Raw genomic sequence first — 15,961 nt, forward strand, 5'->3', positions numbered from 1 at the left:
AATGCAGACAAAGTGAGGTTTTTGATCCATTTTCAGTTTATTTCTTTATACCTGATTCTCTGGAGAAGAAAAAAAATTGCCAATAAACACATCAGCTATGACACTGCCTCAAATTTCCATAAATGTGCAGTGCATTAAAGGCATCATGGATTCTGATCTTGCATTTTTCTTGATCTTCATTTTCCCACGAGACTAAGGCTCACGTCTTATCTCTTCTGTGCATGAGTAGCATCCTCGAGTTTCGCCTCTTATATCTACATGAAGTCTATATTTTCTAGGCGTTTGTAGTAGAGAGACTCTTGTGTGGCCCAGAAACGTGATTTTGAAGCTCATGAAAGTTTATTTACCTCATTTTAATCCTAGCTTTTCTACATATACTCTTACTACTATTGTCATTGTTTGTTCTATACACACATCTCCAAGCAAACACCAACCAATGGGCGAGGACATGTTCTTTTAATCTCCTACAATCACAAAATACCAAAAGAGAGAGTATTTTCTGAAAGTATTGCATTTCTTCCAAACACTGGAGTTTCAGAGACTAAGAATTCATGCATAATTTCTTGAAGACAGAAGTTATGACAGAGAGAATTATTACACTGACATATTTTTTTTCTTTTACCGCTCATTAGATGTTGTATATGTCATTCACTGTCAGCACCAAGTAATATGTGATGAATCCAGTTTCAAAAAATAAAAATAAAAATCCAGGATTGATTTGCAAATCTCACAAACCCATACTTTATTCACAAACGAACATAGAAAACATCAATTTTTTTTTTAAAAATATTTTTTGGGCATTTTGCTTTTTTCAGATAGTAAAGGTGGAGACAGACAGAAAAGTGCAGAGAGAGAGGAAGACCTGCAGCAAAGGAACATCCCAGGCTGCTGCTTTCTGGCCATGCGGTGTATGGCCCACTCACCCACTGAGCTAAACTGGCACCCCAACATCAAATGTTTCAACAGAGTGAGAAAATGTACAGGACCATCTTTACCACTGTGTAATATCCTATTCTTTTAACTACAGACATTAAATCTCTGGGAACAGAGGAGACCAGCTAGGAGTGGGATGTTTTCCCATTCTTTCCTGTTCTAGGAATCTTAGCAGCTCAACAGTCCTGGCTCTACTTTATTACATCTTTTCATTTTATGGTCCATCAAATGTTTTTAGTTGGCGAAAGGTCTGGACTGCAGTTCAGCATCCTCATGCTATCAGAGTTGTGGGCTTTTGAACTGAGCACTGATAACTGTAAGTCCCTCTCCTCTTTCTTCCTTTTAGCTCAGTTTAAATGAGCTTTGGCTCAGATAAGGCGGCAGTGTTTCTGGATTGTGTTTACATATAGCTTTAACCTGCATTTTTGGATGGCACTGTGAAGTGTGTTTACAGACTGGGATTTCTGGTAGTGTTCCTGAGAGAAGTGCAGTGATTTCTATCCCAGAATCAGGCCTGTTTATCGGCCTGAGGCCTGAAGATCATGGGCACCCGATACAGATTTTTTCATTTGTCGCTTGTGCACAGAGATTACTCGAGATTCCCAGAAACATTTGATGATATTACGCACTGTGTGTTCACACTTTTACATTGAAGAACATGCAGATTGATGAACTTCTGCTCATCTTTCTCTGAGAAACTCTGCCTCTCCAAGATGCTCTTTTTATACCCACTCAAGTTACTGATTTGCTACTAGCTAAGCAAAACTTCCCTCTAGCTTTTGTTTTGTTTTTCTTTTTACTACCACTTACTTTTCCAGCCTTTTTTTGAAATGGTACATTTTCTCTGTTTAAACATTTAATAAAGTTTTTTCTAACTTACACAGCTTTTTTCGGACTTTCTTTTTGTAAATACGTCCACATTTTTAATTATCCAATTCCTTACAAAACAACTTCCACCACCTATTCTGTTTCATCCTTTCATACACTCCAATAAAAATGACAAAGTGACGACTGAAACACTTTATTTAATATAACAAATATGAGACGTGAGAAAACTGACTGTTTCATCTTGTTGGCTTCCTCTCTTTTTTTGGCACAGCCCCTGCACAGCAGTCTCTCTGCTAATATGAATCTGGATGTTATCAATCAATTAGAGTCAATAAACAGTTATGGAGCAATGCTGTGAGTTGGATACATCCCTATATCTTTTGACTCACCTCATTAACCATATCATTACTGTGTAGCATGCTTTCCGGCGTGTGAAGTGCCCTAGAAGTGTCTCTGTGGCAACTAGGAATTATGAGAGTAGTGAAACTGCTGGTGGGGTTTTTATGCGTGTGGCTGAGACACAAATACTATATAAGATTTCAGATGGGAGGATAATTTCCACTAGTTTGTCATAATATTGTCACTTTTTTTTTTTTTTTTTTGGAGAGACATTTTTTGTGTTTGCATGTAATGCGAGTGACTGCCCGTTTATTAGTGGCTGATGGCTTTTAACATGTGCTGCCAGCCAGACTGTGGTGACAAAAGCTGTTTATTTCCTTAGCCATTATGAAGCCAAGCATTAGACGTCACACCACACTCAAGCACAGTGCTGACAGGGATAGGGATACTGGATAATAACCTTCCTCTCTCCTTTCTTGCCTCACTATTAATGAAAACAGAATTATCGTTCAGTGAGTCACAGACTCTGATGTGATTGACTTGTTTTCCAAGGCGTTTATTGAGTGCATTTTAGTACAATAGTTCTCAGAAAGTTACAGCTTACAAACTCTTGACACATACTTGTCACAATTTACAAGTGGCTGCTATACACAAACTAAAAAAAAAAAGAAAAAGGAAACCAATGTACCTGTGCACACAATGTCTGTACACACAAATGTGCCTGATATGCATACATCCATTCTCTCTTGAACACACAAACAAATAAACTGTGACATGTGCACACTCACAGTCAGCTCCCCCCATCCACTGCTCATCACAGAGAGAGGTTGTGACTGGTATACTCAAAACGTTTGGCTTCACCTGTTCTCACTGGCCCGCTGCAATTCTTCTTGGTGTTCACTGTGCGCATCCATGAAAATATAATTGTGAAGTGCCGGGTGTATGCCGTTTTTATAAGTGTGTAAATCTTTGAGTTCCCAGTCTGAAACAGAGGAGAAAAAGGAGAACGGAGAAGTTTAACGAGTTTCGTTTTGCAAGGAGTCACGCCAAATCATTTTCGGCCTCACGTCGTTCTGATCCATAAATGACAGGCATGATTTTTGCTGCTAAAAGCATCGTTGGTCACTTTTCAGACAGTTGCAGCACATGGAACGTTTAACGAGCAAGTTCTTGTGTTTTCTATCAGTGTGTGATGAATGGCTCCCATATGAAACAGCTTTCAGAGGAAGATGGCGAACCGCCTCTCCATTCATCACACTGGAGTGTCATTACAGTCAGATATTTAGAAAGACAAACAGAGCAAATGGAGAAAAAAAAAAGAATTACACTTTTGTATAATGAATACATTCTATCATCTCATTCACAGGCTCTTGGGTTGAAAAGCAAATACATGAGACTGAGCTGAATAGAGGACTAATGCATTCAAATTGATTCACTGGCTTCAGTGAAAGGGATTTATGCCAATCTTGAGGAGCTTGTGATTATATTTAGGAATACTTGGTAAATCAATGACTCGGAGAATTGAATAGAAAAAGCAATTGATTTTGCCCGTGAGCCAAACCAATTGCTTGATTACAGTATTTTCCATTACCAAACTAAAGCAAATTAACATTTATATAATGAAAACGATGTTGCCACATAAACCACACTGCGAGATAAAAGAGTTTGATTCACTTCAATGAACTAACTTTCTTACTTTCATCAAAACCATCCTTTGTTCATGCCATGTCTGCCATGCAACCCCGCCCTCCTATTAACTGAATCATCCTCCTCTTTCTATCACATATGCACACACTCTGTCGGGTTTCAGCCCACTTTCTTCTCATTAAGCATCAGCCTGGAAACCAGACGTGAGAATAAACTAGCTGAGGGTTCCTCAGTGTGTGTGTGTGTGTGTGTGTGCGCGCGCATGTGTTTGTGAGTGTATTTGTTTTTTATGCTCCCATCAATCTCCCTCCCCGTGGCTGATCAGATGCCCGTCAGACAGGGGGCCTTAGCAGGTGTTTTCACCCCTGCCTGGGCCCACTAGAGCATGGAGCCAACCATTTCTCAGGCCAGCTCTGGCCCAACTCAGCTCCAGACACAGCCCAGGACAGCTTGGTTACACCCAGGATAAACGAGCTGGAGATCTGCCAGCCAGCGGGAGTAGTCGGGGAGAGAGGGCAGGACAGACAGAGGAGGAGGAGGAGGATGACTTGAGAGGGCTAAGTACACTTAATAATCTGCTAATGGGCCTGCCATCAATTTCTAATTTTGGATGCAAGGTGGTTAGGACCATCGTCACTCATGTCTGTTCAAATAGAGCCAAAAGGGATTTCAGCAGGGTCACAGCTACTGCAAAGAATTGATACCAAAATAGTCCATAATTGCGAGCTACAAGGCTGTTCTACCAAGCCTGTACTGAAAAACTGTTGACTCTCATTTTTAAAGACCATTGTTTGTAATGGTTTTATTTAAACACCAACATTGCTATTGGTTTCCAAAAGTCTGGCCCTGAAGAAAATGACCAGCAAAAGGAAAAATAAGACTAACAGCAAAATCACAAGCATCATCACTGCCATGCTAAGAAAGAGAATCATCCTTGTGCACAACTCAGAACTATCCCTTAAATATATCCCAATATAATGACTTTTGGGAATAATGTAGAGACCTTACAAGATTAGTACATTTCTAAGTGACAATTCATGCAGCCGAGAGTTATAGAAATATTCCCACAAGTACCGTGGCAATTTCCTTCAACTTGCCTAGCCATTTGGCAACTGCATATAGCGAGAGTGCACAGATGAACTCAGCAGCTTAGCTACAGCAGTCGATTGGAGGCTGTGCTACGCTGTGAGCAGTGTGCCCATGTGGGCTGTTTAAGTCTGTGTGTTCCTCGAAATGGCATCGGGTGTCTGTTGGCAAACTTCAGCCCAGATGTTCATTTTTCACCGTGTAGAGAAATGATGCTGATTCGCAGTGATTTCCAGAGCCCGCTCTCCTATGCGTTTCAAACTCGCAGAAAATCTCACCACGGCCAAGACATTTGCAGCACCCACGAGAAACATTAACTAGATTTGCCCGAAATAAAATGTACCACATACAGAGCAACTCGACTCCAAGTTCTGTCCTTCCTGCGCGATCAGCTGGCACTCACCGTGAATTTGGGCCAGTCCTGGGGCAGGAAACGGAGGATGATTCCCCGTGTGGATGGTGCTGACCGCTCCCGAGACAAACAACAGGTCAAGAAAGAAGATGAAACATAAAACATATCTGTACAACTAAGTGCTCACCAGCAAGAGACAGCATGTGTACACCCACATTTAACATTACCCCCAGTTAATGGATAGTTTGTCAGTTATTTTAACTCCTACAGCAATTTTCATACAATTCTACAATACCAATTCTTCAGCCATTCTTTTTACATTTTCTCCAGTCAGCCCAAATTGTCCTTAAAACCCTGGAGCAACGAGACATACAACCCAGTGCCCATTGTTCAGTTATCCAAAGGAAACTGGAATCAAACATTGCATGTGTCTCAGTCAGAATTCAGTCAACATGTCTTTGCCAAAAATGCAAGCATAGAGTTCTGTACATACATATGCATTTATATCACCTTCAATATGAAGGTTTATTATGAAAGATATAATCATATTTAGCAAGAGATAAACATATTTATATTCTCTGAAAGTGGGTGGCTTGGGTTAAGAAGTCCTTTAGCAAGGCCCTCCACCCAAGACTCCACAGGTAGTGTTAAAGATAAAATACAAGTGGACTGCATCTTGCTATAATGATAAAACAGACAAACAAACACATGGTAAAGGATAAAAATATAACTAAGCTCTGATCTTTTTTTGTTTTTTGTTTTTTTGTTACCAGTCCATTTACAATACACTTTTTAAAACATTTTTTAAACAAGTACAACATGATGTGAAAGTTGAACATGGTGCTCTGCTGTACATCCCTGTATACTTCTCCCTCTAATTATTTCCACTGGTAGGTGTTTTGTTTTGTTTTTCTTCTTATTTTCTTCTTCTTCTGGAACTTATTTCTCGCCAGGTCGAGGCATCATCATTGCACAGACTGAAGACAGGATGGGTAAAATCACACGTCACATGTTTCTAAATGCCTCACGTTTCAGTTTAAAGTTTTAACACCTTCTAGTCCACGTGAAGCAGAAGTACAGTATCACTCACTTTACCACAGTCTGAAACTCTGAGAAGTTCTTTGTGTTGATGTCTGATTGTTGGTTATTTTGGTTCAAAATGGCATGAATGGTAGTTCATAACCACAACAACGGACATCGATCTCCCTTTTGTGATGAATGGATAAACAGTATCAAGTCTGGACCCTGAACTCCTGTCGTGGATTGCATGAAGTGTGACAGCTGTTAACCATGTGGTAGTGTAGACCCTGGTCTCCTGTTGTCATGATAGTGGATTAGATTAAGACAATAGTTTCGACTCTGGCGCGTTCCGATGGATCGGGGGTCATTCGAGGGCTGCTATTTTTGTTGGTCCTTCGAATGCTGCCTGTTCCATGGCACAGCGCCTCTGGTAGTCATGCCATCGGCGTAGATGATTGGCTCATCTGCACCCTCATGGACTGGATATTAGTAAGGATTTTCTTCTGGTGGCCTGCCAGGGTCACTCCTATTCTCAGCAAGTCTCTACAGAGAAAGAAACACGGAGACAGAAAGTGAAAAGCAGGGTATTTTTGTTTCTTTTCCTTTTTTTTGTAGAAAAACACAGGATTTCCAATAATTTGGAGATAGGATAGATGATCTGAATATGAAGTGAAAACACCTGCAAGAAATCACCCATCACAACTCAACGAGCTCACACGGACTTAACGTCACTATAAATGAACGCACAATTTCAGAATGGAAAGCTAGTGGCAATGAACAAAACCCACAAATTTACCAAATTAATTCCATCTCTGTGAGAAGACGCAGTAGTGCGTGTTGCTTTGAATTGCAAAGACATTGCAGAAATGCTACCAAGCCCCGAGCATATATTTTTAATAAAAAATGTTGGAATGAATTTACATTTTCAACATAATTTTGTAGACCAAGCAACATTGTTAATTAAAATGGATGAAGTGCAATATTTGTGTCTGTTGGTACCACAAGTGCTTTGAGAAATGCTGTCATGACCAGCGCTTTGAAGCACTTCACAGACACAGCAGCGGCAGCAGAAGTGAAAATATGCATCTTTAAAATGTGTATTTAGAGGATACACATTCACCTCTTTTTTTTTAGAACACTGTCAACACAAAATGTTTAATTATTAGTACAGATAAGAGTTGTAATACATAGCTTGCAAAGATGTACATTTTCTTACCACAGTGAGTGCGTTATTGCGTCTTACAATGTGTTGTATTTTTAATTCCCACCGAGGCTTTAACTTTGATGCAATCACTTGAGTCACTGGGTGCATTTATGCTAAAAATACATGCACTTGACACTGAGTCATTTTATAAAAGCGTGCCCATCAAGAGCCATATGGGTCTGAAAACCCGTCATTTGCACATAAGCAGGTGAACTCACTCTGAAGTCATTTGTGCCACCAGCTGCAGGGAGGTAAAGCCTGAGTTGAGGAAGTTGTCTCTGTACTGGCTCATCTTGATGGCAGCGAGCCAGTCCTCGACTGAGCTGAAGGTGTTGACGTCGGGTATGGATCTGTCCAGCAGTGGCTGAGAGGGCCTGGTGCAGAGGAGAACACCAAGAGCAAGGCGGGGAGGAAGATGAGATATAGTTGGGCTTTGATGCAATATTAAGCACAGACTTAAAGAGAAGGAGAGTAAAGTTGATACTGGTGTTTTCATGGGTGCGTGCCACAGGGTGCAAGGAAACTATTATTAGTGAATATTGGAATGTATTCCAAATATTAAGTGTAAAGGGATTCAGTATCATGAGGCACATCTGCCACTCGATCTTTGAATGGCACACAATAAGGTTTTTTTTGCAGGTAAGGGTAACTGGTCGCAATTGCTTGGCTTTAAAATATGTGTAAGCCTGGAAAAAAAATAGTGCAGGAACCTGAAACTCACAGTTCACGGACAGACAGACCACATCCAATCTGGCTGAGGCTGAGAGAAACTGTGTGGACAGGTGCCAGAGATTGTACAAAACAAGTCCAGTATCTCACAAAAAAGTAAGAAAAAAAAATACGTGCTCTGAATGTGTTCTGAATATATATGTAAATGAGGTGTTTCATTCCATTTTTTATCTTTTTGAAAACGTGTTTTGCTCCATCTTCACAGGGTAAAAAAGTGAGAGTTCCTGAAACCAGTGTTTAGGTTGGATAGGAGGAAGGAAAAGTGCAGTTTGACGCAATCAATAGTAATAAATTCATGCTTAATTCATGAGAAGATAAAACGGCACACATATGCATGCTAGGCTCATTTGAAACAAACAGTGTGTTAAAGACTACATGCATAAGGAGAAGCGTCAGTGTGTACTTAATGTCAGTGTTTGGATTAATTTGTTTCTTACGTGTACAGATTTTTTTTTTTTTTTTTTACTCACACTGCAGGAATATTGGCTACAGCTTTGAGGCTGGCGGGGTTACGGATCATCTTATCCAGAGTACTGACGATGTCTGTGAAGCGGGGTCGCACGTTGCGGTCTTTCTGCCAACAGTCCAGCATCAGCTGGTGCAAGGCGCTGGGGCAGTCCATGGGCGGTGGCAAACGGTAGTCCTGCTCAATAGCATTAATTACCTGTGAGAGAGAAGGCAGGATGTTGTCTCTTACAAATGAAGATAGCTGCTAATTCCACATTATATACCGCACTTGCAGTATGTCTCTCAAACACTTACTGTCAGTAAGAGTGTTTTCTACAAGCTGGTTACATTTTTTTAATGTTTTTGACTTATTTTATGGCTGAAACTCAATCCTGCCTCATCACAATGCTACCAGAACCCAACTGCAACCCTAGCCATATGGACACTCCCTCTGGTCAATAAAGTGACAGTTTGCATTCAGGATGATGTGCCCTTCCTCTTGACTCTATCCAATCACATATCACTCCTATAGGACAGATTGAGGAAAGAGAGGGGACAGAGAGCAGGGGCAGTGTCACTAGAAAGGAGCCCCTGGGGGGGATGGGCAGATTGCATATAATTAACACTGCGAAGTACAGCCACTTGACACATGACTTTTAAAAGCTTCACAGGCTATCAGGACTCATTAAAAAGACGTTATGACAAAGAATTTAAGGGTAGTTAGAATAAAAGACTTCTATTATAGGAGTTTGATCAGAACTTGACAGGAGTGGAGTATCTTCACCTTGTTTTGTTTTCTTTGTTAGTTATAAAAGGTTTTATTTTAAATAACACATAGGCAATGAGATCACTTTAGATATATTTAATAGAAATATACAATGTTGATTCAGTAGCTACAAAACCAGACGCTGTAAAGCAGGGGTCCCCAATCTCAGTCCACGAGGGCCGGTGTCCCTGCAATGATTGTCCTTGATCCATCACAGCTGATTTAAATGGATAAATTACCTCCTCAACATGTCTTGAAGTTCTCCAGAGGCCTGGTAATGAGCTAATCATGTGATTCAGGTGTGTTGACCCAGGGTGAGATCTAAAACCTGCAGGGACAGCGGCCCTCGAGGACTGAGATTGGGTACCCCTGCTGTAAAGACTAATGATTACCAAGATTGCTGCAAATTGATGGAACCGGTGCTCACAAATATCCACATTATCCACACTGTCTGTAGATTTAATCTTTTTTTTTTTTGCTTACTTGCAAGATGAAAGTCTGATGAAAGATCGTGTGTAAAAGATAGTCATTAAAAGTTAGGTGCTGCTCTGTATATTGCCAGCTCCACCCTGGAGTTGAGTGCACCTCAGCAGATTCTTGACAAATGGTGCATTAGAGAAGAGAACGCACAAGTGAGGGGATAGGAGTTAGGAGGGGGTATAGAGAGGGGCTTTGATGCAATATTAAGCAAAGGGGATTTCAAGAGAAGAGGAGAAACAGAGGTTATGGTGTTTGTGTGGATAAGTGAGAGGATGCAGGATGGAGAAAGAAAGTGTGTGTGTGTGTGTGTGTGTGTGTGTGTGTGTGTGTGTGTGTGTGTGTGTGTGTGTGTGTGTGTGTGCGTGTGCAAATTTTTTGCGAGAGTGTGTTTTAAGTGTGTAAGAGAGTGTGGACTGAGCAGCCGGACATGCTGAGTGGTGCTAGTCCCACCAGGCAGTGTTTGCTGCTGGCCCACTGAGGCAACATCTGCTGGTTTGGACGGTCCTTGTGGAGTGAGGTCCATAGAGGCCTGATGGTTGGCTAGTTGTCGCACTAAGGGAGCTAAGGGAGAGAGACCTCATAGTATGGGACTATATCCAATGGTTGTGTGTGTTTGTGTTGGTGCCTGTGAGCGTGGACGTTATCCAAGCGGACATGGGGAACAAAGCAGAGCTCTCAGCAATCATTCATTGCTCTCAAAAGCTGGCCAGGAAGGAAAGGGGATAATGTGAGGCTGTGCCCATAATAAGTCTGCTTTCAAAGTCAGAGTCAAGGGCATCTTCAGTAATGATGCTTTGTGATGCAGGCTGATAAAAATGTGTGATTTATTACAGCTTCCTCCCTTATGAGTTACCCTTGATTGTGTATCTATAACCGCATCTGTACGGAAATGGCTGTTCAATTTAATGAGGCTGTTTACTCAGATTCAGGTTTATTCTTTGATCTATCGGAACTCGGAGACATGATAAAACTTAACTTAGATGTTGAGGTTTTGGGAACATCTCATGAAATGAGCGCTTAAAATCTTTAGTGCTGATTTTATGTTTAATTAGTACTTAACTGACTTTATGTTTTAAAACACCTGCTCGTCCCAACTGACTTGAACTCCATTTACAGTGTAATATCCTGCCCTGATATGCTTTTTCAAAATGAAATTATAATATTTAAGAAAGTATTTGTGTAGTTTTAACCACTTACATCCTGGTTGGACATGTCCCAGTAAGGCCTCTCTCCAAATGACATCACCTCCCACATGACGATGCCGTAACTCCACACGTCACTGGCCGAGGTAAATTTTCGGTAAGCGATGGCCTCTGGTGCTGTCCACCTCACTGGGATCTTCCCACCCTAAAAGAATAATAAAAATAGAGTTTAATTTCTAAGTTTAGATTATACATATTACAAAAAAATGAGCGTAGCCTTAAACCGCCCTTCTTTTAAAAGGCAAACAGGGGTAATACGTGTGGTTGCAAAAAGACTTCTGTTCCTCTAAAAGTCTATGAGAAAATAGCTTTCTGACGTGATTTGACTTGTCTGTGGTGGGTGTGGTTCAGGAGGTTGTCTGAATCAGAAGATCAGTGGTTCGATCCCCAGCAGTCTGCACATCAAAGGTTCCTTTGATTCTGAACCCCGAGTATCCCCTGATGGATGCAACCATGTGAGTGTGTGCAAATATTAGATAAGGTGCTTGGATACAGAAAAAAAGCACTTGGATGAATGAGGCTTAAAATGAAAAGCATTTTGAGCGCTCAGTCAGAGTATAAAAGCACTATATAGGCATATTTGAGGTCATACTATATAAAACATTAAGTCTATTTAGTAAATTTCGGTCAATTCGAAGCTGAGAAAAGAGGATCATCCAGTATATGCTCATTGGCTACAGACTTGTGATTGACAGGTCAGCGAACGTGTGGTTTCATAATCAGATCTGCCACTCGCCATCAGATCCAGTTTAAACATGTCAAAACGGTGACGCTGAAAGTTCTGAACTGGAGGCTTAAAAAAACAGTGATGTCTCAGTAGCTACATCCATCCTTTATACTGTCTATGGCTGAGATCGCTCTCTTGCAAAACAATATCCTTTTCAGCTTTAGTATGTTGAAGTCACTTTCCTGAAAACCACATCAGTACTCTCAGCTGTTCTACTCCATCCCTTTAACTCTTTATTCTCTCATCCAGCAAGTGCAGCCAAAAAACAGGGAAGATTCTGCCTCAGTATCAGCAGCATCCAACACTCATCAACCAACTTTCCATTTAGTATATCCTTTCTTATACTCCAGTTTTAATAAAAGAAGATAGGACCGGTTTTCTGTGCATACACCGAACATCTCTGCCTGTAATTGGGCTACCTGAGCCCCCAGGCAAACCATGCACCCTGTTGATTGAAATTGACAGCTGCTTGTTTCCCATCACACACACGTGCACACATTCACACATACAGATGCAGTGGGATAACATATGCACAGGCACAGAGAGGATTGTGCTTGTACACCCACCCACCCACACACACACACACACACACACACACACACACACACACACACACACACACACACACACACACACACACACACACACACACACACACACACACACACACACACACACACACACACACACACACACACACACACACACATACACCTCCCACTGCACCTTCCCTTATAGCTGAGTTGAGCTTGCCACCAGTTTAATAATGCCAATTAGCTGAACCTGAGCATTTGCAGATAAGCTGCTGTTGGAAACAAACCCAGGAGAAACCTACACAGACCACCCTGTTCCCTGCTGACTTTCTAGGAACGACAGGAGAAGAGAAGAAGCACAGGGAGAGGCGGGTGGAGGCAGAAAAAAAAGGGAAATGAATAAGACACCGAAAAAATGGTGATTTGGGGTGTTTTCATAATGCTGGCTCGCATGAAATGTTGAACAATACTAATGCTAAACAGGCTTATTCATGCATAAATGTCTGTGTTTAATTTTGGATTACAGAACACTGTCACATGGCGCTGCAAGAGGTGGAGAGGCTGACCTCATTAGCGAGCACCTCTTTGACCTTAGAGATGTTGCTGACCCTTAAAAGAGGTTTAATATCTGACCTTGAGTGGTGCTAGATGCAGAGACAACGCTCTGACTGAGAGCATCAGCCGGCGAAGAAAAAGACACGAAAAGCACTGAAGAAAGTAGACAATGCTGCAGTGTGTGGTTGCGGGAGTGTGTGACACGCACAAAATGAGAGAACAAGCAAGAAAGGAAGAGAGGAAGAGATCAATAGATGAATAAAGGCTATATAAGCCCCACTGACTTCAGCGCTTTTCCTCATATCTCAAGACTAGTTCATATCTGAATCGTTTCATCTAAACCGAGACCCAAGGGCACTTTCTCTTGCTCTTTCTTTTCTCTTAGGGCAATGGAACTACACTGATACAGGCAAAGCATCGCCCCCTGCAAAAATATAAAATGACTAATTTTCTCCTTTTTCATTTGTCACACTGTCGGGGCCAATGCTTCACGTCAATTATTTTGTCTGGACGAACATATATGAGATGAGCAATAAATGCAGAATAACACAAAAATAAAACAGCTGCTCCAAGCACCAAAAAAAATAGCTGTCTATTACGTCCTCGCTTTGTCATTACTTGCTTACTCCCTTCCTCGCTTTGTACGTTTGGTCTCATGCCCCAGGACCCTGTTGGGATATGAGCTCAGTGTCGTTGGAATGGCCTGAGCAAAGACACAGGCTTCACAAGAAGCTTCCTGTGCGCCTCCAATGAGACAGACGTTAGTAATAACATTTCCAAGGCGGGTGAGTCAGATGCAGCTATGCAAACCCTTAGTAATTACTGCTGTGGGCCAATGATAACTCTGCCAAAATCCTGCTTTAATAACATGAATTGCTGAGGAGTCCATGCATACAGGGAGGGAGGCAAAAACATAATAAAAAGCACTGGTGTATTTATTTATTTTTATTTTTTTTCCAGTAGAAAAAGCATTAATACCGAGGGAGACGAGTTAGAGGGGTAGCAGAAGTGATGATGGGAATTAAAACAGACCTAATGTCAACACAAAAGTACAAATGCTTTTGCGTAGCCTTGAAGCATTGGGGTGGGGTGGGGGTGGGGTGTTTGTAATACTGTGTGGGCTACTGAAAAAGGAACAAGCTGTTTTCTGTTTGCCTTGAAGTGAAATATTGCCCCTTAAGCAGAATTCACACACTCCAATTATCTTGGACAGTTAACTGAGAATCTGTGTGTAGATGAGCCAAAATGCACAGCAAGATTTGCAGCTGCACAGCGTCTAGGCCTTGACGATACCAAGTGATACTCCCTCGGTAATAAAAAAAAAACAAAAAAAACAACAACAATAAAATAAACTAAACTGGGTGACATTCAGTGCCTGAATTCCTGGGAGGTTTGAGTCTAGCTTGTAGTAAATAAGTAAGCTGCTTTTGGTTTTTGTTGTTTTTTTGATTTTCACACCCGCCCTTGTATTGTGTTTTTTCTTCTGTTTACTAAATTTGATCACATCAGAATTTTTGCTGTCTTTCTTGTTTTTTTCCTCCCCTCCTTTTGGTTATTTTAACGATTGTAGCTCACGCAGCAAGCCATTTTTGGACACACGATTCCCTCCAGCATACCTCGAACAGACTTTGCCATGCAGTATGTCACCAGAGTAAGATTAAAGTAATGTGACTGGTTTCCACCTGGTTGTGGCTGCCTGTGACAGGTTGTGACCAGCTTTGACAAGCTAGTGATGTGTTTGAAGTGCATCTGTAAAGGAGATGCGCCGTGGCTGTCAGCTGAGAGGTATCATAGCGAGACAAGCATGTTCTTATGACAGCTAGGTCTTAAAGATAAAGGATAAACATTTGGTGGTCAGGTAATGTGTGTACTTATTGGTGTCTGTTATGGTCCCCTGGCTCAGCAATATCAGTGTGTGTGTGTAGATAGTAGGATATGAAACACCTGTCATGTCTTTGCAGCAGCTCAGGATACGAATCCACCAACATGCCAGATAGCTTCATGTAGACTGTCACTGACATGGTGATGCAGAATGGAGTAAAATCTAGAACACATATACCTGTCACAGCACAATCAACAGTCACCACTAATATGCAGCAAAATCACAGATAAGCTTACCGGAATTTAGAGAAAAACAAAGCCCAGTGTTTTGCCTTTTTCACTCATCTTTTTTCACTTCACAGAAGCTATTTAGAGATTCTAAATAAACTTTCTCCTTCATGTGGAAGACAAATATGTAGAGCTCCCTCTCCGTGTTTTCTTTTCTCCCCCATTCCCTCTTTTCCTTGCCTTTACTCCTCCAACTTCGCTAATCCATTTCCAAACAATGCACACTGAAATGGACTTGAGCACATTTACTTAGGCTGGAGAGAGTGCTCCATCAACATCGTTTTAATGAAATCCTGAGAGCAACGATCGGCCCTGGATGTCTGCCCAAACAGATGAAGAAAGAAGAGCGAAGGAATGGAGAGGAAAGGGGCAGAAAGAAAGAGTGACACAAAGAGATGGAGAGAAAATAGAACAAGAAATTAAAAAAAAGAAAGAAAGGAAAGTGGGTTGGTGACTCAGATGTTGGTTTCTCAGATCCCCATGGGAATGTCTGATGGAGGGAAGGACATAGGTCTTTACGTACAATGAGGTAATGCAAATCTTGAGGGAAGCATATTTCAGAATGCACTCTCTAAAGATCCCAAATAGGCTGGCATTCAACAACAATCTCCTTCTGTTGTCAGATTTAATTTAGCAAATACATTTTAAAATGTGTCCAGTAAAGCAATAAAGAACAGATAGTGTACTATTTTAATAATGTATAACTCTAAATAAACCAATATAACATCTATTCAAACTCTAAGAGAGTGAATTTATAACTCTAGGTATCCTATTTATTTTTCAAGCTATCAAATACATTTATGTAAAACCAACATAATAATTTAATTTTATAACTAGTCATAACAGTTGGAAAACATTTGTAATCAAGAGTGTTTATGCTTCAATTATCTTGAAGGTGGATATAAACGTCTTTAAATATAAACTTAGCACACATGTGTCTGCTTTGCTGCTCAATTCTTTGGCTTTTCTAGAATGGACTTTGCTGTTTAGGCTTTGCAAGGCTT

General features: G+C 41.0%; 1 protein-coding gene across 3 annotated transcripts in view; it reads right to left on the reverse strand.

Moving 5' to 3' along the window:
* Positions 1-2,635: 2,635 nt before the first annotated feature.
* Positions 2,636-15,961, reverse strand: part of LOC116332845 (ephrin type-B receptor 1-B) — a 163,477-nt gene continuing 150,151 nt past the window's right edge. For all 3 annotated transcript variants that reach the window (XM_039602699.1, XM_031755917.2, XM_039602700.1), the window contains exons 13-17: positions 11,029-11,178; positions 8,609-8,802; positions 7,628-7,783; positions 5,237-6,748; positions 2,636-3,082 (exon numbers count right to left, since the gene is read on the reverse strand). In XM_039602699.1, the coding sequence (XP_039458633.1) occupies positions 6,640-6,748; positions 7,628-7,783; positions 8,609-8,802; positions 11,029-11,178 (609 nt within the window). In that variant the 3' untranslated portion in view covers positions 2,636-3,082; positions 5,237-6,639. The remainder of the gene's footprint in view (positions 3,083-5,236; positions 6,749-7,627; positions 7,784-8,608; positions 8,803-11,028; positions 11,179-15,961) is intronic.

This window comes from Oreochromis aureus, linkage group 18 (assembly GCF_013358895.1).
Source record: "Oreochromis aureus strain Israel breed Guangdong linkage group 18, ZZ_aureus, whole genome shotgun sequence".
Taxonomy (NCBI): Eukaryota; Metazoa; Chordata; class Actinopteri; order Cichliformes; family Cichlidae; genus Oreochromis; species Oreochromis aureus.